Source organism: Pristis pectinata, chromosome 23 (genome assembly GCF_009764475.1).
Source record: "Pristis pectinata isolate sPriPec2 chromosome 23, sPriPec2.1.pri, whole genome shotgun sequence".
In the NCBI taxonomy this organism is placed as follows: Eukaryota; Metazoa; Chordata; class Chondrichthyes; order Rhinopristiformes; family Pristidae; genus Pristis; species Pristis pectinata.
Window position 1 is genome coordinate 2,518,509 of NC_067427.1, and position 23,027 is coordinate 2,541,535.

Sequence of the window (23,027 nt, forward strand, 5' to 3'; positions counted from 1 at the left end):
TATTTCATGTGGGGAAGAAAATGGAAAAACCTAATAAGCTGCCTTGTCATTAGGTCACCTCTATGAACTTTAAATGGTTGTCAGCTCGAGGGCTCAAATGTTACTGTAGGGATTCAGTTGCCATCCCACAATCTGAGACATATGTTACTAAAATGTTGATGCCAATCTGGTCTTGCTAATGTATTCTGGGGTGATGTTAGTTTGCTTGTAGTTGAGCAATCTAGTTAAAACAAACTGTGTAAAGGTAATTGAGCAATGGATTTTTACTCATTTTGTACCTCCATCTACACTCATAATAAATCAGTACTGCAAGTGCTTTCTTTACTTTTAACAGAATTTAATTGCTACTAATTATTTTCTAAAGAAATTGGAGAAAACGTAAGAATATTAATATTGGTCAAAACAGTAAAGTTAGGGATAAGTTTCTATATTTAGACTAATATCAGCTTTTATACTGTTAGATGTTGTAACAGGGCTACGTCAGAATCAGCTAGCATTGTTCCTCAGGGTACAATCACTGGTGATGATTGATTTAGCATATGTAGTCAACTGCTGTTTTATTGCTTTCGGTGTTTGGGATATTATTGTTTAGAAAGAAGCCTTGACTCTAATGGCAAAAATTTTTGAATAGTTGTAGCAGTGCCAGGTGGAAAGCCAGAGGAAGAGGAAAGAGAAGAGAATTGGGGAGGCTGCTGTTGTGACTCACGTCCACATCAATTGTCAGGAAGTATAAGACAAACTTGCCTGGCAGTAAGGTGCATGGCCACTGCTCTGTGGGCAGCTGGGAGCTTGTTAATTGTGACTGCTGCCCACACTGCGTGCTTTCAGTGTATTTTACTAATGAACCAAATATTCCATACAATCCAGAATCGCACCTTTGCATGGTTCCAATTTTATTGTCGGAATCAGGCGAGTTTCTTGTGTAAAAAAGCAGTCAAAGTGATTGCCCTGAAGTTCACACAACGCCTCGTTGATAGGCAAAAAGCTAAGTGGTTCTGTTGGCAACTGAAGTACAGTATTAACATCATTAGAACAGTCTAGCTGTTACTTAAATACTTCCTTCTCATCAACTTCAAAGTAAATAGACCTAGCATTTGAAGTCTATTCAGATGAGTACTATTGCTTCATGTGTTTTGTTTTCCTTTTGAGTTCATTTTCAGCATTTTATACCACAAGAACCCATCCACTTGACAGTATTTCTCAGAGTAGATCCATTGTAATTTTTTTTAATACCTGTAACCTAGAGAACTTTATAATCTTAACAGAATTTTTTCATGTCTCTGGCTGTGGTAAAACATTCCAAACAGAGAGGAACTCATTTCTGCAGTGCCTTACGATGACAATGTTCTAAAGTACTTCCATGTTTCCATATTTCATTGACATATAAGGAAATAAACCATGCTCACACTAATTTTCCTTATCCGCTCTACATTCTATACATTGCTACCACCCACCTACACTAGGGGCATTTTACAGTGGCCAATTAACCTATTACCTTGATTAAGGAATAAATGTCAGGAGAGTGCCCTGGAGCAAAGGAGGCTGAGAGGTGACATGGAGGTATATAAAATTGAGAGGAATAGATAGATGGCCAGAGTCTGTTTCCCATGGCAGGGGTAAACTAGAAGGCATAGGTTTAAGGTGAAAGGGGGGAGGTTTAAAGGTGATCTGAGAGGTAAATTAATCTCACAAAGTAGATGGTATCTGGAAAAAGCTGTCAGAGGCAGTGGTGGAGGCAGGAGCAGTAACATTTAAGAAGCATCTGGACAGGTATGAGCAGGGCACAAAGGGATATGGAGTTAATGCACACAAGTGTAGTGTAGCGGTTAGCGTAACGCTTTACAGCGCCAGCGACCCGGGTTCAAATCTGGCCTCTGTCTGTAAGGAGTTTGTACATTCGCCCCGTGTCTGCGAGGGTTTCCTCCCACATTCCAAAGACGTACAGGTTAGGAAGTTGTGGGCATGCTATGTTGGCGCTGGAAGCGTGGCGACACTTGCGGGCTGCCCCCAGAACACTCTACGCAAAAAGATGTATTTCACTGTGTGTTTCGATGTACATGTGACTAATAAAGAAATCTTATATCTTATCTTATAAAGTGGGATTAGTATAGATAGGCATGATGGTCATCATAGAAAGCCCTGTTTCTATGCTGTACAACTCCATAACTAAAAAATGCTCTGACTCTATAATTATAATTTGCTGATTGTGGAAGGCAGCTGCATTTCTGAGCTTTACAAAGCTAGCTTCTCATTGTGTTTCAGAATATTAGGTGTAGTCCAGTGGGCGATCTCAGCCGGGGCAATTCTATAATGCCCTTTCACGTGGGAGAGTTATCGATGGTAAAAGTCATTCAGCCTGTCTTAATTTAATATTTTCTTTAGACCCCTCAATGTTGTGCTCAGTTGTTTTAAACGATACCAAGAATTTCTAAACAGCTGCTTCTATCTAGGTATCGTCTTTTAATATAAAACAAACTTCTTAGTTTTTCAGAACTGTAATCAGAAAATGGGCACAATACCAGTGATTCAGTGTGGTTGAGTGCATTTAAATAGCTCTTGGTGAATGAAATGGACGTGGAGAGGTTGTGAGTGAGTTGCAGGGGTCAGCCCGATGGTTGCCTTGTTTGCAATACTGAAATAACTTAAATGAACTGCAGTGTTAACAATACCACAGCTACAATTGGTCTTGGATACTTCACAGTAACTATTTTTGATGGTTTTTTTTGGTCAGACAATAGCAGATAAGTACTTCTCTTGTGATGCTCCTGTACTGGAATGGCTTCTGCTGTATTCTTTCACTTCTAGGATTGATTTCATTACTTTTCTCTTCTTCCAAATTCTCTTCCTTTTTGTTTGTTCTTTTTCTAACACCTTCCTCCTTGCCCCCCCCCCCAACCCGTGTCTGTCTGTTTCACCAGTATCTTTCTGTAGCGTAACCTCTTCCAGAACTATCTCCTCCCTGACGTACCCACTAGTCTGACTGTCAGTTATACATTTTTCTAATGCGTGATTATCTCCACCAAAAGTCTATCAAGTAGACTGTGTGTATATTAATCTCTTTGATTTCATTGTTAAACACTTGTTTTGCCCAATCTCCTTTCTTGCTGTATTAGTTTCCCTATCCTTTTTATTAAATGCCTTTTCTTTTGCCCTTCTCTTTGCTGATCACCTATCCCATTTATGGAATTCTTCTGTAGTTTTGTTTCAAACATGTAATGTCCATGGATCTAAATCTTTGGCTGCCCCTGAATTCTTGACATCCTTGCCTGCATTTTGCAGCCTTTTAAAACCTCAAGCTCCCTCCTGAAACCTACAGGCTCAGTGGGTGGTGATTGAGAAGGGTGAGGAGCTCTGTACGTGAAGGTCACTGCTAGGGGGAAAATAAGGGAAGCTGTTAATCTGCCTACCAAACCAATGGCATCCAGATCATCAGTACCGTTAGACTATTTACTGTGGTTCAATTCTGAGCAAGAGAGTACTGTTCTTTAGTATGTCAAGACCTGGTGGGAGAGGGGGCTAATATAGAGTTATTTTAATAGAAATTTGTAGTGTGTGCATATTGGTGAATTGGTTTATTATTGTCACTTAACCAAGGTACAGTGAGAAACTTTGTTTTGCATGCCATCCATACAGATTATTTCATCGCGTCAGTGCACTGAGGTAGTACAAGGGAAAACAATAACAATGCAGAATAGGGTGCTACAGCTACAGAGAAAGTGTCGTGCAGGTAGACAATAAGGTGCAAGGCCATAACGAGGTAGATTGTGAGGTCAAGAGCGCATCTTATCGTACTAAGGGTCCTAAAGCCTGGTGGTACGTGCTTTCAGGCTTTTTTGTCAGTAAAGTTGATGGTGATATTAAAGGTAATGCCTTAACTGGTTTCTTCTTGTATCACCAGCTTTCTGCAGTGATCTGTGGTCAACATCCCAGTTAAATTTTTGCATTGTGATGCTAAAATGTCATAGAAAGTTACCACGTAATGGCTGAACAAACATTTGCCACAATAGCTTTGTACAATTAGAAACTTTGTAAGTGCTTTTAAAACTTGGCAGAGAATCGGGTGGAAAAGATTTGTGTGATTGATTGACAGACTGCATTTGCAGCTGTTGAATACATTGTTGTTGTTGACTGTGTCCTGGAAACGCAAGATTGGTCTTAAAAATGAGTCTCTGTACCTATATAAAATAATGTCTTAATATTCTTTCAAAAAGTTATGGATATGGGGCTGGTTTGTAGATTGTAGCTGTGTCTAGTTTCCTTCGGTCAAACTATTAATGGAAAGGGACTCTTTTTCTTTGAACTGGTGCTGCCTTGGACTTCATGAAGTCAAATGTTACTGACAAGATTCTCCATGAAATACCAATTTAATCTGTTTTGTTTTATGTTACGATGTAAAGATATGTATCCAATATAGAACTGAGAACTGAAGAGTGGATTTGGAGTGGATTAAGAACCATAGGTTTCCGCGATTCTATAAACAGTAGTGGGTTTCCCTGGTGGTTGGTGAGAAGTAGCAAGAGCAACAAAATGAACAGAACAGTCTTAAACTGAAATATGCTGAGTCCCAAACTTCTACTAAAGAAAAATGTGGAATATTTATAAATGAAAGTGCTGCTCTTTTTGTTTGAAACACACCAAAGTTGCCTGTGAGGGTATCTGTCAATCACATTACTGCTAACTTGCTAACAGGAAATTTAATTTATTTCCAAGTCCAAAAAATATTTACTTCCCTGCTTCTCCATCCTTTGTGCACATTCCCTCTGGTAACCCTTTTGGTTAGGATTAACAACTTAGCCTGGTCTTTTACTCTTCCGTTAGCTTTCCTGACGCTAACCACTCCCCGTGCTGCTAACGTGCCTGCAGCAATGTTCATTTCACAATTGCCTGAATCGTAGGAGCATTCTTTCTGATGAATATATGCCATAGGACTGATCCCTCACCAGTGACAGATTCCTGTAAATTAGTGTGACCTGAGCCTAGCGCAGTGTTTTCAGTTTGAGAAAGGATCATGGCCCTAATAAAGCCTTTGGCAAAAACACAAAATCACCTCCTTGAATTTGCAATTCAGACCAGTCTATGTGAACATAACATGAGTGGGCTGTTTAGCACATCATGCCTAAACTCCCATTGAGTAGGATCATGTCTAGTCTCCTATCTCGGTGTCACTTTCCTGTACTATGTCAGTATTCCTCGTCTGTCCAAAAATCTAACTTGTCTTACAAACCGATCTTACAGGCCAATTCATTACACAGTGCAGTTACATCAAGTTTGTATAGAGTGCATTTTTTTTACCTGTACTACCTCAATGCACTCTGTACTAACTTGATGTAACTGCACTGTGTAATGAATTGGCCTGTAAGATAGGTTTGTAAGACAAGTTTTTCACTGTACCTCAGTACAAGTGACAATAATAAACCAATGCCAATACTATCAGTTTTGAATATAATTAGCAACTGAGCTTCCATGGCTCTCTTGGAAGAAAATTCTAAAAAGGTGAAAAATAATTTCCCATCTCCTTCCTGAACAGTTGAGCTCTTACTTTGATATTCTAGACCCCCAGCCATGGGAAGCATCATCCCTGCACTGACCATGTCAAGCCATAAGAATTCTGTGTGTTTCAGTGAGATACTGTGGGACTTTACTGAAATTGTGTGGAGGCATGGGCTTCCTCTGTAATGGTAATATTCCTTTCCAAGCCAACAATATATTAATGAGCACACACCCATCTTCACAGGTATAATCTTCTAAAGCTGCTCCAGAAGTTTGGAAAAGTGAAGCAGTTTGACTTCCTGTTCCATAAATCGGGTCCGCTTGAGGGGCAGCCTAGAGGCTACTGCTTTGTGAATTTTGAGACTAAAGAGGTATGTATCTTCAAATATCTGATTTCATCATCTGCAGTGTCTTGTGCCTCCTAGCCTCCTTCAAAAGTTATATTGTTTGGAGGTGCTAAAACTTTGGAAAATAGTTTGTAATTCACTGCTCAAATTGTTTGCACTCTGAATTGAAGTCTTATTAGTATGACTATTATTCCTGGACTTGAAACTTGGCTGTACTGGTAGTTAATGCTTTTTTGAAAACATCCAAGCATTTCTTCCATTAAGTTTAATGAGGGTTGATGCTGTGCCTTCAAATACCTGCTTTATGTGAATACCAAAGACATATGGAATGATATTCAATTGATTCATTGTTTTTAGAGTGTGATCTTAATGACACTTTAGCATGTTTTTTTAATTCCTTCCCTTGGAGCAAATCTATTCAATTGTCATTTTCACACATTTATTATTCACGTTGGTTTCTGTGTAACTTATCAGCCTGTGTCACCTTGGCCACTCCCTGCATTGTAATTTGTATTAGTCTCCCAATATTACAAGAATTTGCCTGCAGCAGCTTTGTTAGTTCATCTTGAAAATATAAAAGGCTTAAAACATAATTAACTAGGTCAAGTACTATATGTTGTGGCCCTAATACCCAACTGTAATGAAAAGGCTTATACTGGGGTATCACCAGAGAAAAGCAGCTTGTTGCTTTCAGAAGAACCATCAGTGTGAACTGTATTGACTTCTATGGATAATCTTTGCTGCAAAAGCATTTCAGTACCATCAACAAGGGGGAAGTGAATAACTGTATAAGATGTTATTAATTAAATTGTAGGTTTAATTTAACTGATGTCTTCCTAGCTTCGGGAGGCTAGGAAGGCATTAATACCTACTTACTAACTAATACCTTCTATTACTTAGTAACTAATATTACTAACTAATACTTTCTGCATTCTAATTTCTAAGAATGTCATCTTTTAAACCTGCTGCCATGAATATCTTTCCCTTATTGATTAGAGATTCTTTTTATGTTTATTAGTCTAGGTGCAAAATTTGTGGAATCTTAAAATGCACTTCACTAGTTCACTGCTGATTTCTTTCAAATTTTGTGAAATATTTTTTCAAGTACAGTGATTGTAGTGAAATTTCAGTTTGGACATTCCTTGTATAAAATGTTAAACTAGATGTAACGCAAAATTCAGTGCATGCATGTTTGAAAATGAGGGCAAGTCATGTTATTTTCAGTACCTTAAGGGATTTTTAAAAAATATTTACAGAGACCTGTACCCTAATTTTCACAAATCGCTTGTGTATAAGTTTGAAAACTGTAAACTATTGGCCGGGAGCAGAGTTTCAAATATTAGAGCATAGTAGCACCAAAGGAAAATAAAGACCAGATGACCTTTGCCGAGAACATGAGGAGAAACTCCTGAGCCACTCTGTTTACCAGTCAACTGTACAGCCCTTAATAATTGATGACCTGAGGTGCCCTCCCTCAGGTATTTTTTTTCTATTGACTTCACTTCCTCTCACATGCTAATAAGGTGCATTTAGCATTTTCCTGCAAAGAAAGGCAACCCTGAAAATCAAAAACAGCTTTGGCTGTGAAGGACAGCCAGCCCTTGAATGTTGATTTATGTTACCATATTGTTTAAATGAATCTTGTTAGCTGTGTTGTGCTAACATATTTTCTGGACCTGTTTTTGGCAAGATTGGGCACAAAAGCCTGCTGTGTTTAAAATCATCACCTGACTGAAACTGAGAGATTTATGAATGTTACAGAGTGGATCACAGCATTCTGTGAGATGAAGTAACTGGGTCTTAAACTGTCACGCACCAACAGCTAAATGTTGCAGTTCTTTTTCTTGGCATCACTCAAGATCAACAAACTTGTCTTTGAGGCTAGTCTACCTATCCTGAGCTCTGTCCACCCTTCATTTGGATTGTTTGACTTGTTGGTCTGCTCTGATTTATTTTGTGTGTGCCAGTTTATAACTATCTAACTTTTGTATGTAAACATTCTCCATAACACCTTCCCCTCCCCCACAACTATGTGCCTCTCTAGTATTAAAACTTGTTAATCAGTCTGCTGACATTCTCATCCTTAATTTATATGTGCAACAAACAACAATGGTCCTGTCACCGATCCCTTCCTTGAGATCTCCACAGATTGGCTCATTTTTGTGATGGTTGGGACCATCTATACTCTTACAATCCTTTCCAACCAATTAGCTGGTGTATTTTGTGTGGTTTTATATTGTGAGCATCAGCAGTGGTGTGTGTTGGAGCATTCTACAGTACACGCACTGCCTGAGTAGAGCAATGCCTATTTTTTGAAATCCATTTTGCAATTACCTAAAGTTCCTTTGCAATTGATAAAGTTTTAGCCACCCGTTGGTGCAGTCTGATGCTATTTACAGTAAAACTCTGATAATCTCCATTTAGCAATGACTAGATTATCTAGGGAAGCCAATAGCTATATCAGATCACCAACAATTACGGTAAGATTAACTGCGCTATAACTTCCTGGTTTTCCTCTTTTTTGAAGACCAGCACAATTTGGCATTCTTAATTACTTAAGAAAATTATAATCAGCCTTTGCTATTTCTTAGGAGGTTTCTCTTTCTGTTGACTGATCTTCGCCACTAATCACAGTGGTTTGGCTACCCTTTGGGTAACTTCCTTGTCAATCTCGTTTTCAATAATCACTGAGATTATGATTGTGCACCTCTTCTGACTTAATAATTGGCTTTTTATATCTGCTTGCCCCTTCTGTTCATTAACTGGCTGCTTTAGAACATAGAAACATAGAAAAACTACAGCACAATTCAGGCCCTTTGGTCCACAAAGCTGTGCCGAACATGTCCCTACCCTAGAAATTACTAGGCTTTCATCTTGGAATATTCTTATCTGGCCATCCCCTTATCACTAATGACTCAGCATGTATATCCATTTTAATTTTAAAAGGCTAAAAGCAAACAAACTGGTGCGTTACTGGCTGCCGGCCCAGTGAATTTTTGTCCATGTAAATCCTGAGAACTGGGCCTTTTGTTTTAATTTCTAGTTTTAAAATGTTCTAGCTGTAGCTTCTACTTTTAACAGAGTTAGTTGTTGAGCATTGGTAATATGCTCAAATTATTTATATTTGGAATTAGTTGTTGCAGTGACGGCTGAAAGCAGTTTTGTTTCTCAATTTATTTGCATTAAGCAGCAACACTGACAAAGTGCCTCAATCCCAACCTGATAGAACCAACTGATTTGCAAGTCCACTATGAAACTCGCAGACCTGACCCAAATTCTGCATTCTGATAGTATGATGCAGAGCCGTGCTGTTTTACTGTAGAAAATCTAATGTTTGAATCTATACTTTAGGCTATTGATTTAACATGTAGTCGGCATTTATGATCCTTTGTAAACTAGGTTTTAATGCTGTTTCACCAGCCATTCAGAATATACTTAAAAATAGCAGTTCAAATGGAGTGTTGCATATCTGGCCTTGAGTGTATCCAGCCTGTAACAATTAAGGGGTTAAGATGATATCCTAAATAGTGATTGAATCTCAAGTGGCCTGTAAGTGTTGTCTGAGCAGCCTGATTCTCTTGTAGTTCATAACTAGAGTGTTTTGTATAATCAAATGACCAGGGCATCATTACACTTGCTGCACTGAAAAGTACTCTGCAGGTGGTCATCTATGAAAATTCTCCTGTCCAGATTGAGTTTATGTACAATTCTGAAGGAAGTTTTCAGGTAAATTCCACCCAGCTGCACATGGAAAATGATTGAAGAAAGGCCATGGGTGTTAGTTTAAATAATTATGTTTCCTTACATAAAATCAGGTGTTTATTTTAGTTCATATTTGTTTGGCCTCCAGTTGGATCTTTTTTAAGGTGGCTATTTAATAGTTAACACTGTCATGGAATCATTTGAGATATTACAGTTCCATGAAAATCTGAACTACTTTAACATTTTCAGATTTAATAGGTTATCAGCTGGGAGAGCGATGGTATTTTCTCATCGCATTTTTGTTGTAAAGCCAACTCTACAAAGTGTTTCCCATTTAGAATTGTGACATGCCTTCTCATAAGGGAGTGATTACAAAAAGTTGTGTCTATACGAGACTTCAGTTCCCTCTGACCTCACAAAATCTTCATGTATCAGATAGAGTTTGTGTGCCTAAGGTGTCATTCATGACCTCAGGATGGAACACAACTGGTATTGTAATAGGGACGAGCAGCAGGCACCTTGTGTAGACCAGAGTCTGCATATGGCAAAACATAGAGGAGTTGATTAGAATTGAATATTGGTCAGGTACTGAGAGAACTCTTCAGATACTGCAAAAGGATGTTTTCTATCCACCTGACAGGGCAGAGAGGCTGAACATTTCATCTGCAAGACTGCATCCATGACAGTTCAGCATTCCCTCCAAGGTGATGCACCAAGGTGCCAGCCTGGATTATGTATTCAACTTGAAATAGGGTTTTTAGCTCTCTGTCTTCAGTCTGAGGCAAGACCATTATCATTGCTCCAAGACTGACACTGCTGTTCAAATGACTAAGTCAGCATTGATATATTGTAAGGAAATGTTGCCTATTCAAACACTAACATCAGTCTCCCCTTATCTTTTAATGATTCCAGGAAGCTGAGCGAGCTATTCAGTGCTTAAATGGGAAACTTGCTCTCGCTAAGAAACTAGTGGTACGTTGGGCACACGCACAGATAAAGGTGAATACTGACACTGAACCTTTCTCAGTTTACCAGAAAAATAAAATTCTTTTCAGGTTTGAGATGTAGAAATCTGTCTCTTGGTTTGTGTAACTGAGGTATAATATAACATTTGATTGTTGCATTAACCCTTGCCCTGCTGAACGAACAAAAGCTCCATATGGTTTGCACATTAAATGCTGCAACTTGCATCTTTATGCAATCCAGATCTTTTCTTCATTCCTCTTGCAGATTGCAAGTTTAGATTTAAAAAATACATGAAGGATGTTCAATCTTTGGAGCTCCCTTTTACAAACAGAAGTTGGTGCTAGGTTGGAAGCTAATTTTGATAGACTTGTTAACCAAAATTAGGTTTTATAGAGAGCAAAGGTAGGTTAAGGTTACAGAACAGTCACTGCTGAATGGTGGAGCAGTCGTGGGCTGCCAATCAGCTTCCTTGTTCCTATGTTCCAACTAGTCGTTTTAATAATCATCCCAGAAGATGGGGATAATTTAATCTGAACTAACGGTCTGGTATCCTGTTGGGAATGTTTTACACTTGCAACATACTCTAATTACTTTGGTTCTGTCTGATAACTGAATTTCTGTTCCTGGTATTAAAAGACTTGTGTCTGAATGGTTCAGAGATGCAGGTGACCTGGTTCACACTGGTATCGTAGCCATTAGTGTGGAAATGGTCAGGTCTTTCAGAATATGCCATCACTCAGGCAGCATTGTTGATGACACCAGAGCATCATGTTGTCTAGATTATAACAAGAGCACCTATCGCAATCAATTTTCACATTAAACCTGAGGTAAGAACATGGGAAAGTGTCACAATGAAATATAAATGGTTAGAAATATGTTTATGTGGGGTGGGGTAATGATGAAAGGGGCAGCCAGTCCTTGGCTTAAATAAGTTCTGGCTCTTAAGAGGTTAACTTTGTGTTGAAATAAAATCTGCAGCTCTTATTCCTTTCAATAAACTTTAACCAAAGATTGTTTTTGTCACGTTGAATGTTGTTGATTGCAATGGTCACATCAGCTGATTAATTTATCGAGCTATGCTAATTTCTGTTTGAGTACTCTCGTAAATAATACGGAATGTTGTATCGTACTCTAATTGTGACCTTTACCTGGGGTGTGTTTTGGGGATCCTGGCTATTTTCAGGCAAACTGCATGGTTGAGGAGCAGCTAACAGCTGCAGCACATTTCAAAAGTTCCGCCTAAAAGTAAGTTTGAACCACAGCCAAGTAAAACAGTTGCGAGGATGCTGTTGTGGGAGGCCCTGTGACTAGGAGCTGGGACCCTAACTTTCATATCCTGACTGAGGAAAACCAACCATTAAATTGAAAATTACAGCTTCCATCTCAGGTACCTAGCATATCATGTCCTGGGCATAAACATCTTCAAGATGTGCATTTTGCTTGGACACATTTGTTGCCTTATTGATTGGTTTTCAAATATGTGAGAACAGGTCTGTTCTGTCCACTGAGTGGAGAAGATTTGGCAAAGCAATAGTGAATCATCTGTGTTTCTTGTTTTTTTATGCAGAGATATGATCAGTACAAAAATGATAAGATTCTTCCAATAAGTCTGGAGCCATCTTCAAGCACTGAACCAGCCCAATCCAACTTAAGGTAACATAGAGAACTTTGTTAACTAGTTAGTCACAGGTGGTAAAGTCTGCAGGCGTGAAATGCTTCAGTGTTCACTTTATACTCTGGTTGCTTAATTTCCTGCACTGGAAGTTTGATTTTCTGGAGAGTGAATGCTGAAGCCTCATTGTCGATACTTCAGCTAGGGTGCTACTTCAGTGCAGTACTGAAGGGGTGCTGCAGAGATGCGTTCTCTTGGGTGAGGTATTAAATTGAGGCTCAGTCTGCTCCAGGTTGATGAATGATCCCATGATCCTGTTTACTGAAGGGATTGAAAGCTCGATCACTGCTTTGGCTGATATTTATCCCTACTAAAGCCAGTGATTGTGATTGCCTGCCCATTTGTCTCCTTGCTGTTTGAGAATCCCTTGCTCTGCTCATTAGCTGCTGTTGTGGCCCGTATTGCAAGTGATGGTATTTCAGCAGCATGTAATTGGCCAGAGTGAACAGTGGAATGCCAAGGATGTGGTAAATGTAGAGAAAAATGTATTTTTACGGTGGCTTCAGTAGTTATTATTTAGAACCTCTGCTTGCAGCTGATCACTATACCTCTGCCGGCACTGTCCTTCAGATTACTCTGGAGAGCGTAGAGAGAAGAAGGACTTCTCTGGTATGGAATGTTTCCGCTATGGTTAGGCTGGGTTTGTTTTCCTTGGAGTGGAGAAGGCTGAGGACGTTTGGAAAGCTGAGGACATAGATAGTGAGAACCTCTTCATTGGTTTTAAGGTAAGGCTGGGAGCTTCAGAGGGGATTTCAGGAAGGATTTTTTTCCACTGTGAGGCTGGTTGAAATCTGAGAAGCTTTCCCCAAGATCCACTCAAAGATTTCAGAAGTATTTAAATGAGAAATTGAAATACCAAGGCATAGAAGGCTAAGGGCTGAATGCTGCAAAATGTGATTAGTATATATGGGTATTTGACAGCTGGCACAGACAGCACGGCTGAAGGGTCTGTTTTGGTGCTGCATGACTCTGACTCTGAGACATAAATATTGACTGGGAGATCTCCTCCCTGCCCTTCTTGAGGACACAACCCTGTTCCATTATTTGTGTAGTCATTTACAGCAACTCGAGACCCACCATTGACTACCTTAAAGGCAAAGCTGTTGTATTGTTGGAGTGATTGTTGCTAGGACTGGAAAAGATTGGATAAGCTATTAAAACAGGAGGATCAGGGGAGACTTGATTGTTAACATAAAATCAGGCCTAGGCGGCGTAAATAGAAGGACTTGTTTGCCTTAGCTGAGTAGTCAAAAACCAAGGGGCATAGATTTAAAGTAGTTAGTAGAAGTGTTATAGGGGAGATCATGTTCACCCTAATTGTGTTCTGAGTCTGGAACTCGCTGCCTGAATGGTCGGTGGAGGCAGAAGCCCTCCACATTTAAATAGCAGTTGGGTGTTTAGTCGAAGAGCCATGACTGCTGAAAGGTGGGATAGGATGGGTGACAGACACAACAGACAGAATGGCTGCCTCCTGCACGGTAAATTTTCTTTGACTGAGGCTCGGTGTGAATTCTCCAGTTCCACGAGAATGACTGTGGAATTGCCAGCTTGATCTACAAAACCTGTGAGGATGGGAGTAGGAGCCCATGCAGTGAATTTAAACTGGTGATCCAAACTTCATGCAACAAGCATGTTCTTGTCCATGTAAAGGGCTCAAATTTTAAATTTGTTACAGGAAAAGCTGATCCTTTCTGCAGTAGTGCTCAATATAAGTGTGTTCCATAAAAGAGAAAGCATGGGTGCCATCTACTGAATAGAGTTTGGTCATTTGATGGCACTACTGTATAATGCATTTAATTCTGTATGCAGGTTACTTCAGGATGTGAAACAATTACTAAAAGATTTTACCAGATAGTTGCTTGAAACAAATTCTAGATATTCTGCTCAAATATATCCCTTGCTGGCAGGATGGTTGTTCCATTGTTTTGTATTGAATTAAAACTTCAAACATTTTAGGAAAGCTTTCATTCTAGTCATGTTACATTAGACATATGCATTTTACTGAATTCTGGCAGACAAAGTATTACACTACTAGGTTAACAGGCAGCTAGTTGATTTAGAAAGTCACTTTGCTACCGACCTTTCAAAGCCAGAGGATATAATGCAGATTATTTTGCTTTAATCTTGTTCTAATAGCGTCCTCTTTTCATTTGCAGCATTAGTGCAAAAATAAAAGCAATTGAGACCAAGCTTAAAATGATGGCTGAAAACCCAGATGTGGAATATAAAGGAGTCCCGACTTACTCGTACAACAAGCCCACAGAGAAAGTGTTGGGTAACAGGTCACGGACTGCTCCCTATTCTAAGTTTCCTCGTAAATCCAAATGATGACCGAGATGGATGCCTTCATCTGTCAGATTTTCCTCATCAGACTTTGTAAAGGCATTGGTGGCACCGTAAAAGATACCAATTCCTGGACAGTGACTTGATATGATATAATTTATTTTTCTAAGAAAACAAATTTATCTTGTCTTTCTAGCATATGGTTGATAATATTCCAGTGTGGTGATTAGGAATTCCACTTAACTTCAGGTCTCCATCCTGGAGAGCTGGTTCTCTAACCTGGGTGTCTGTTTTAACCATGCTGTTTACAACTCCATGTCGATGATTTTGGCTGATATCATTTAACAGTTTGTACTGTGGGGATGTTATGAAGTTTATCATAGAGGATGCATTCATAATCTTGCCACTTTTTATGTGAGTAAAGTTGCAAGTTTTCCACAAAAGCCCTTGGATTACACGGAGATATCTTCACCTTTCCGTGTTGTTGTGACTTTAGAATCACGGCACAGATGTAGATCTGGCATCAAAGAATATCGTGGAATTGATTATTTTTATTTTGATTGTATTTAAAATAGTGTAAGTGGTAAAATAGATTAAGCTGTGTGTTTCTTTCTGTGATACAACAAATATGATACACATGGCAATGCTGTTTGGCTTGTACATCAACTGAGTGCCGGGATAAGTTTAACCAGTGATGTGGCTGAAGTACAACTTCCTTTTAACAAAATGCACATTGGTGATAATCCAAGTTGGTGTGAAATATGGCAAAGCTTCTGTCATTGAATCTTCTCAGACTGGCTGTGTTTTTGGGAAAGTCAGGGTCACCAATACAGTGGGATTGGTAATGAATCGGCCTGTGCAGCTGGTTTATCATCCTTCACCCTGAATCAACTTTTTTTTTCCTTTCACATGTCATGAAATCTACAAGTGCATTGAGATTGGCGGGTATATTTAAAAATAAAAGCAAAATAAATTGTATTAATTTGTACTAAGACCAGATGAGTACATATTTTTAAATTTATTAGAAACATAGAAAACTGACAGAACAGTACAGGCCCTTCGGCCCACAAAGTTGTGCCAAACATGTCCCTACCTTAGAAATTACTAGGCTTACCCATAGCCCTCTATTTTTCTAAGCTCCATGTACCTATCCAAAAATCTCTTAAAAGACCCTATCATATCCTCCTCCACCACCGTTGCCGGCAGCCCATTCCACGCCCTCACCACTCTCTGAGTAAAAAAAATTTATCCCTGACATCTCCTCTATACTTACTCCCCAGCACCTTAAACCTGTGACCTCTTGTGGCAACCATTTTCAGCCCTGGGAAAAAGCCTCTGACTATCCTGGATTGTCCTGGAGTCCATGACTTTCTGGTGAGTTCCCTGATTAAGCCCTTTCTTACTGTGAAAACTTGTCTAATATCTTGCATTTGGTCATTAGGGATGGTGGAACACGACATTCCTTGCAGCATGTTAAAGATAGACCTTACCACTAATCAGATATGGTTTCCTCCTCGCATGCAAGGGGGACGCAAAACGGTTTAAACCGTTGGTAACAAAATATTTAGCATAGAGTAACATGAGCATAGTCTAGTCATGTATTGCAATGTGTGAACATGAATTCGTAAATATTTACAAAAATTGATACTGTCACTCTAAACAGCCTCAGAGTTAAATTGCTTCAGGTTTCGGGGGCTGAAGTACTGATCTTATGATGTAGCCAGCCAGATGTCTTGAGCACGATGGACAATGTTTTGAACACTGAGCCTTTCATATGTTAGCCAAGCCACTAATTCAGTCTCAGGAACCGGCTGATCCTTTATTTTTAATACAAACCACCCAGAGAGGTAAGATTGCTTCCTTTCCTCCCCCCCAGTACTTGGTATACAAATCAGGCCCAAAGTGACTCTACAATTTCCAATTGCAGTTGTTAAACCTGTCCAACCTGGAGAAGGGCCCATACCTAACCCTAGGTTTCTACTTTTGTACCATATAGCTTCATCTGGAGAACAAATCATGCTTTCAGTTGGAAACCATATTTTGTGAATGTCTTATGACTTAATCCCTTTATAGAGACTGTTAATCCATCCCAATAATGGTAAAATGTTAATATCACTTCTTGTGGGAAATTTGTTACTTATACCTTACAGTTGACCGTACTAGACTGTCAAATCGTCAAAATCAGAGAATGGACAAAATGTATTGGTTGCTTTTTTTTTGTACACTTTGTGACTGGTGAAATAAGTTTCCTTTTCTGTACTTCCCATTTTATCTTCTTGAAACTTAAACAAAAAATAAATGTATTTAAATGAGTCCAAGTACGCTTGTGCATGGATCTGATTCATACCAATTGCAGCAACGCATCTTCCCAATTCAATCTGAGATATTTTACAAAACAAATGGTGGCTAAGTAATTGTGTAGTTATTGGACTATAACGACAGACGATGTATTCATGAGTGAGGCTGCTACTTTTGTATTTCAAAAGGTAAACATTATGAAAGAGTTAATGCAGTTAACTTTAAATATTTCTGTTTAATTTCTCCTGAATAAAGTATGTCTCTTGATTATATAACTCTGCCTGCTCGTTTACCTACCAAAGGTTGAATTAATGCATTACTACTTTCCAACCTGTAAATATATTTGGCATCATTCTAGGAATCAAATGCTCTGTACAGAATTTATACAGTGTGATTCATAACCTCAGGGCTTTTCAAAGCACCTCAGTCAATGAGGTCCTTTTGGAATGTTGGTCAATGGTGGGTCAAACTGGTATACCACTAACAGGTTGGACTTGAAGTTACAGATTTTTCTTTATTTGAAAGCGCATGATAGGGTTTTTACCCAAAGAAAGCTGCCAAGTTTGGGCAAATATACAGTTTTTAAATTGCATACTTGTTTTCAAAGCCAAAGTTGAGTTTATTGTCATCTGCACAAGTCCATGTGTGCACAGGTGCAATGAAAAACTTACCTGCAGCAGCATCACAGGCACATAGCATCAGATAAGCAGCATTCACAAGAAAAACTTAAACATAAATTGTACACAATTTTTGCAAGAGAAAACATAGTGCAAAGCGGTCATAGTGTTGCTAAACTGTAGTGTTTAGGATTTTGCTGGTTGGTTCAAGAACTGAATGGTTGAAGGGAAGTAGCTGTTCTTGAACCTGGTGGTGTGGGACTTCAGGCTTCTGTAACTCCTGCCTGAAGTTAGCTGTGAGAAGATGGCATGGCCCGGATGGTAGGGATCTTTGATGATAGATGTTGCCTTCTTGTAACGTGGCCTGGAATTAACCTGAAATGCATGTGAGATTTGTTTAGACCTGTGAAGAAATGAACCTGTACAGGCACGGTAGTGTAGCAGTTAGCGTAACGCTTTACAGCGCCAGTGACCTAGGTTCAATTCTGGCCACTGTCTGTAAGGAGTTTGTACATTCTCCCTGTGTCTGTGTGGGTTTCCTCCCGGTGTTCGGGTTTCCTCCCACATTCCAAAGACGTACAAGTTAGGAAGTTGTGGGCATGCTAAGTTGGCACCGGAAGTGTGGCAACACTTGTGGGCTGCCCCCAGAACACTCTACGCAAAAAGATGCATTTCACTGTGTGTTTCGATGTACATGTGACTAATAAAGGTATCTTATCTCTTATCTCTTATCATGAAACTTTAAAGCTTTTTCATCAGTATAATCCTGATTTTAGACTTTGACAAAATGTTGTAAGGTATTTTAACTTTCAAAAGAAACTGGACAATATACATGTTTGATCAAAGTGCCTTTGAAATCTATGTAAATGTTCTCATTGGCCATAGGACAAAATTATGACAGAAAAATTGCTGCTCATTTGTGAGAGCAGTGACTGTTTTGCGTTCAATTATGCCTGGCTGAAAAACAATGAAATTCTGATTTTTGAGGAGGTCATCAAGAGGATCAATGTGAATAGGACAGGTTTAAAAATTATCACAGGAATATGTGAGATGCTAGCTAGTTGTTGCTGCCTTGGTACTTGGGTAAGAAGTATTCATGGTGGAAAGTTCCCGACGAAAGTTAGGGTGAATTTGCCAGCATTCTCAGTAAATGAGTACATAAGAACAAAGTAATTTAAGGCTGGCTCAAAGCCTGCTACAGCTGGTGTGGGAAATTTGGCAACCAATTTATGCTATGGAAAGTCTCTTAAACAACAATCTCAGCCAAACAGTGTGTTGAGAGAGCATTGCCTGACAAGTGATTAACAGATGACCTTTGAAATAGTGGCCTAGGTTTAGTCAACATGCAACTCCTTCAGGACTCTGACAGATCATAAATTCTGCTCCTGTCCGTAAGGTGGATCGGGAAGCCACGGCCTTCTGAAGCTGACACCTTGGAGAGGACACTATGGAAAACAAATGCCTGGTGTGGACAGCCCTTCACATGAGGTGCTGCTTCATGCTGAGTTCAGAGATGGTACTTAACCTTTGCCCATGTGTGGGAACTGATGGATACTTCCCCCTTGCTATGCAGTCATTTTATAGTCATAGAATTACACAGCACAGAAACAAGCCCTTCACCCCAACTTGTTCCTGCTAAGCAAGTTGTCTACCAGAGCTAGTCCCAGCTGCCAGCCTTTGGCCTGTATCCCTCTAAACCTTTCCTATCCATGTACCTGTCCAAATGTCTTTTAAACATTATAATTGTATCCATCTCCGCAGCTTGTTCCGTACACCATCGCCCTCTGTGGAAATAATTGCCCACGAGGTCCCCTTTAAAATCTTTCTCTTCTCTTAATCCTATGCCCTCTAGTTTTAGACTCCCCTATCCTGGGAAAAAGACTGTGGCCATTCACCTTTTCTCTCCCCCTCATGATTTTATATACCTCTACAAGATCACCCCCTCATACTCCTATGCTCCAAGGAAAAAAGCCTCTCCTTCTAACTCAAGTCCTTCAGTCTAACATCCTTAGGGCTCTTTTCCACACACTTTCCAGCTTAACGACATCCTTCCTGTAGCTAGGCGACCAGAACTGAGTGCAATACTCCTGATGTGGTCTCACCACCAATTTGTACTGTTGTAACATGACGTCCCAACTCCTGTACTCAGTGCCCCGACCAATGAAGGCAAGCGTGCCAAACACCACCTTCACCTTCACTTGTCTACCTGTGTCTCCACCTTCAGGGAACTATGTACCTGTACCCCCAGGTCTCTCAAATCTGTTTCCAAAAAATGGGGTTTGTGAAATTAATAACTCATTTTCCCAAAACTCTTTCAATTTTCAGAACATGAAATTTTCTGCTGGTTGAAATTTAACGTTTACAGGAGCACATTTAAAGTTTAAAGCCAATTTAGTGATGGCACACCCAAGCAGAGTGTTTGTTAATGTAGATTTTGCTATGATGGTTTCATTAACTAATTTCATGTGATTGGTGATGGACATAGTCTCCTGAGGAGTGGAGGCTCCACTAGTTACACAATCTGCTGTGTGCAGTCATCAACATCCAATCAGATGAGGTCCATTAGAATTAGCACTGCTGAAAAGGTGAGCAGAAGCCAGTGGGGAGGTAAGGTGAGGTCGGGGAGAGCTCCCTGTATTGCTCAGCAGTGCATTTAATCCTCTAGCGAAACTCAAAAAAATTCAGTTTTTAAATGTTTAAACTGCAATGAATAAAAAGGTCAGTCCGCCAAGAAATTAGCAATTTTAACCATAAGCGTTAGCCGCTGAGGCATGCTTATTTTCAGAGTTGAATTGCAAATTATCCTTTGATTTTTGATTTCAAAACCTTAGTGTTTGATTACACCTGCCAGAACAATGGTAATGACCGGGATTGATAAATCATTCTTTCAGAATATGGAAATGGCTGGGTTAGTGAATAAGGTTATACAAATCCATTGGTCTGCTTAATTACACACTGTATCCTGCCCTTTCCAGGTGGATTAATATTCGTGGCTGTTACTTGACTAATTAGATGGTTGTGAACTAGGTGGGAGGTGAAACAGGTAATCCAGACTGGCTGGGTTGTTGTCTGTAAGGCTACAAAATCTCAGAGAAAACTTTATTGTTTATATTTCTGTTAACAAAAAATTAATATTCCCCACAGATTCTAAATTTATAACAGATTTTGATTAAAACTGGACAATAAAACCAAGTGTTAAGTCGGAAATATCAGAGGACTTAGAAACACAGCCTTGAAATCTAACCCCAGCTAAAGATATCGCACTTTTGTCTGTGGGGAAGTGAGACAGAACTGAACTTTCTACAGACCTGTTAACTGAAGCAATATGTAGTTAGATGCTTTGACAGGATCTAATGTTGTTGCTTTTGATGCAAACGTGGTATATCAAGACCCCCATGGTTGACTCTTTGCCTGGGCTTAGTAATTGGTTTATTATTGTCATATATACCAAGATATAGTGAAAAGCTTTTGTTTGTGTGCCAACCAGGCAGATCATCCCATACATAACTATATTGAGGTAGTACAAAAGGAAAACAATAACAGAATGCTTCACACAGACCGGTTATAACTACAATCTTTTGCAAGGAAGTGTTTAAGAGTTTCCGTGCATCCATTAGATTTCTTGACATTTTTTCATAATATCAGATAGTAGTAAAAGGTTATCTCGGATTGGAAGCCACAAAATTTACCCTTAATATTCAGCTCCAACCTTTGCATCAAGTTTTCCAGATACATGTAATTATAATGGCAGCCTAAGAAAATTTTAACTGCTTCTTTGAAAACCATGGCGATATAAGGCTAAGTGAGTGGGCGAAATGATGGCAGATGGAGTATAATGTGAGGAAGTGGAAGGTTATTCACTTTGGTACGAAGAATAAGAAAGCTGAATATTATTTGAATGGTGTGAGATTGAACTGTTGGTGTTCAGAGAGAAAGCTGGATGTCTCGAGCAAGGAACAAGGTTAGTCTGGAGGTACAGGAAAAGATTTTCAGAAGATAAATCCAACGTTGGCTTTCATTGAAAGGCTAATGGAGTACAAAGTTAAGAAGTCTTGCTATAACGAGACAGGGCTTGGTACTCTAGATCAGACCTAGAGTACCATGTACCGATTTGGTATCATATTTAAGAAAGGATGTACAATAAAACTCAGCACTCTCGGGAGTTTGGTGCCAAGCTGGAAGATGTTCCTAACTGACAGATTTTCTGATCTATTGGATGTTAATCCTAATGTATACCAATGCATTTTTAATTCAGTTTTATTTAGATGCTGCATAGATTATAATACCTTTTCCAGTGAACCACCTGGGTTTAAAGGGAATGTGGGAATGGGGAACAGGGACCTGGTGAGTTTAAAGGGAGCACAGGAAACAGAACCAGATACCCAACCACTGACAGGACAGCAGATTATCAGGGTTTTACTGTATTTGGCTTGGACATGGCACAACAAAGAACTGTTGGATTCATTCTGGTCTGAGGGAATTGCCTTATGAAGAAGGTAAGAGTAAGTTGGACATATGCTGTTTGGAGTTTAGAATGAGAGAATCTTGTTGAGACCTACAAGGTTCTGGAGGGCCTTGACGGAGATGAGAGGATGTTTCACTTAGTGAAGGATATCAGAAGGAGGGGGCATATTCTCAGGATAAGAATTTAATCACAAGATTGTGATGTTGAGGAATTTCTTCTCTGGATAAAAAGAGCAATAGTTGCAGGGTAGAAAATTGGATAAGTCACAGGGAATAGTGGTGAACGATTATCTGTCGCACTGGCAGTAAGTGCACAGTGATGTACCCGAGGGGTTAGTACCAGGACCTCTGTATTTTTTTTCTTAACATAAATGATTTAAACATGGGTGTAGAAGACACAATTATCAAACCTGCTGATGATACAAGACTTGTCAGAGTGGGAAGATGGTGGCAAGCTCCAAGAGGACTGGGGTAAATTGGTTGAAAGGGTGAGCATGTGCCAGATGAAATTCAATCTAGAAAGTGCAGTACTGCATTTCAGTAGCAATGAAGAGACACAATGTAAACTAAAAGCACGACTCCAAGGGAGGAACAGGAACAGAGTGATCTGGGGCTTTAAAGCTACATTAATCATTCAAAATGACTGGCCAGGTTGAGAAAGTGAACAGAAAAGTATAAAGGATCCTGGGCCTTATAAATGGAGGCATGACATGGAAGAGCAAAGAAGTTGTGATAATCATCTTAAAATGTTGGTTGAAGTACTGTTCTGGCCACCACACTCGGAAAGATGTGAAGGCTTCAGAGAGGGCACAGAGGGATCTACTGGAATGATTCTGTGGACGAGGCACTTAGATTATTTGGGTAGACTGCAGGTTCTCCTTCGAACGGGAGAGTGAGAAGAAATATGATGAAGGTATTTAAAATCATGAAGGGTCCAGAGAGAGCAGACCAGCAGAAATGGTTCCTATTGGTAGAGGGGTCAAGAACCAGCAAACACAGACAAAGTGATTTATAAAATAACCGAAAGAAGCATGAGGAAAATCTTTACACAGGGTGTGGCGAGGATTTGAATGCGGGGCTAGGGTTGCAATGGAGGTGAAGGCAGAGGCAAATCCAGTCGTGGATTTCTAAAGGGAAGTGGATGTGTTACTGAAAGGGTTGGGGAGAGAGGGAGGGATGTGGGATGAT

General features: G+C 39.6%; 1 protein-coding gene across 1 annotated transcript in view; it reads left to right on the forward strand.

Moving 5' to 3' along the window:
• The window catches only part of rbm18 (RNA binding motif protein 18), a 28,158-nt gene extending 11,125 nt beyond the window's left edge, over positions 1–17,033 (forward strand). The window contains exons 3-6 of the mRNA XM_052037052.1: positions 5,735–5,861; positions 10,452–10,538; positions 12,073–12,158; positions 14,334–17,033. Of these exons, the coding sequence (XP_051893012.1) occupies positions 5,735–5,861; positions 10,452–10,538; positions 12,073–12,158; positions 14,334–14,505 (472 nt within the window). The 3' untranslated portion in view covers positions 14,506–17,033. The remainder of the gene's footprint in view (positions 1–5,734; positions 5,862–10,451; positions 10,539–12,072; positions 12,159–14,333) is intronic.
• Positions 17,034–23,027: the final 5,994 nt, after the last annotated feature.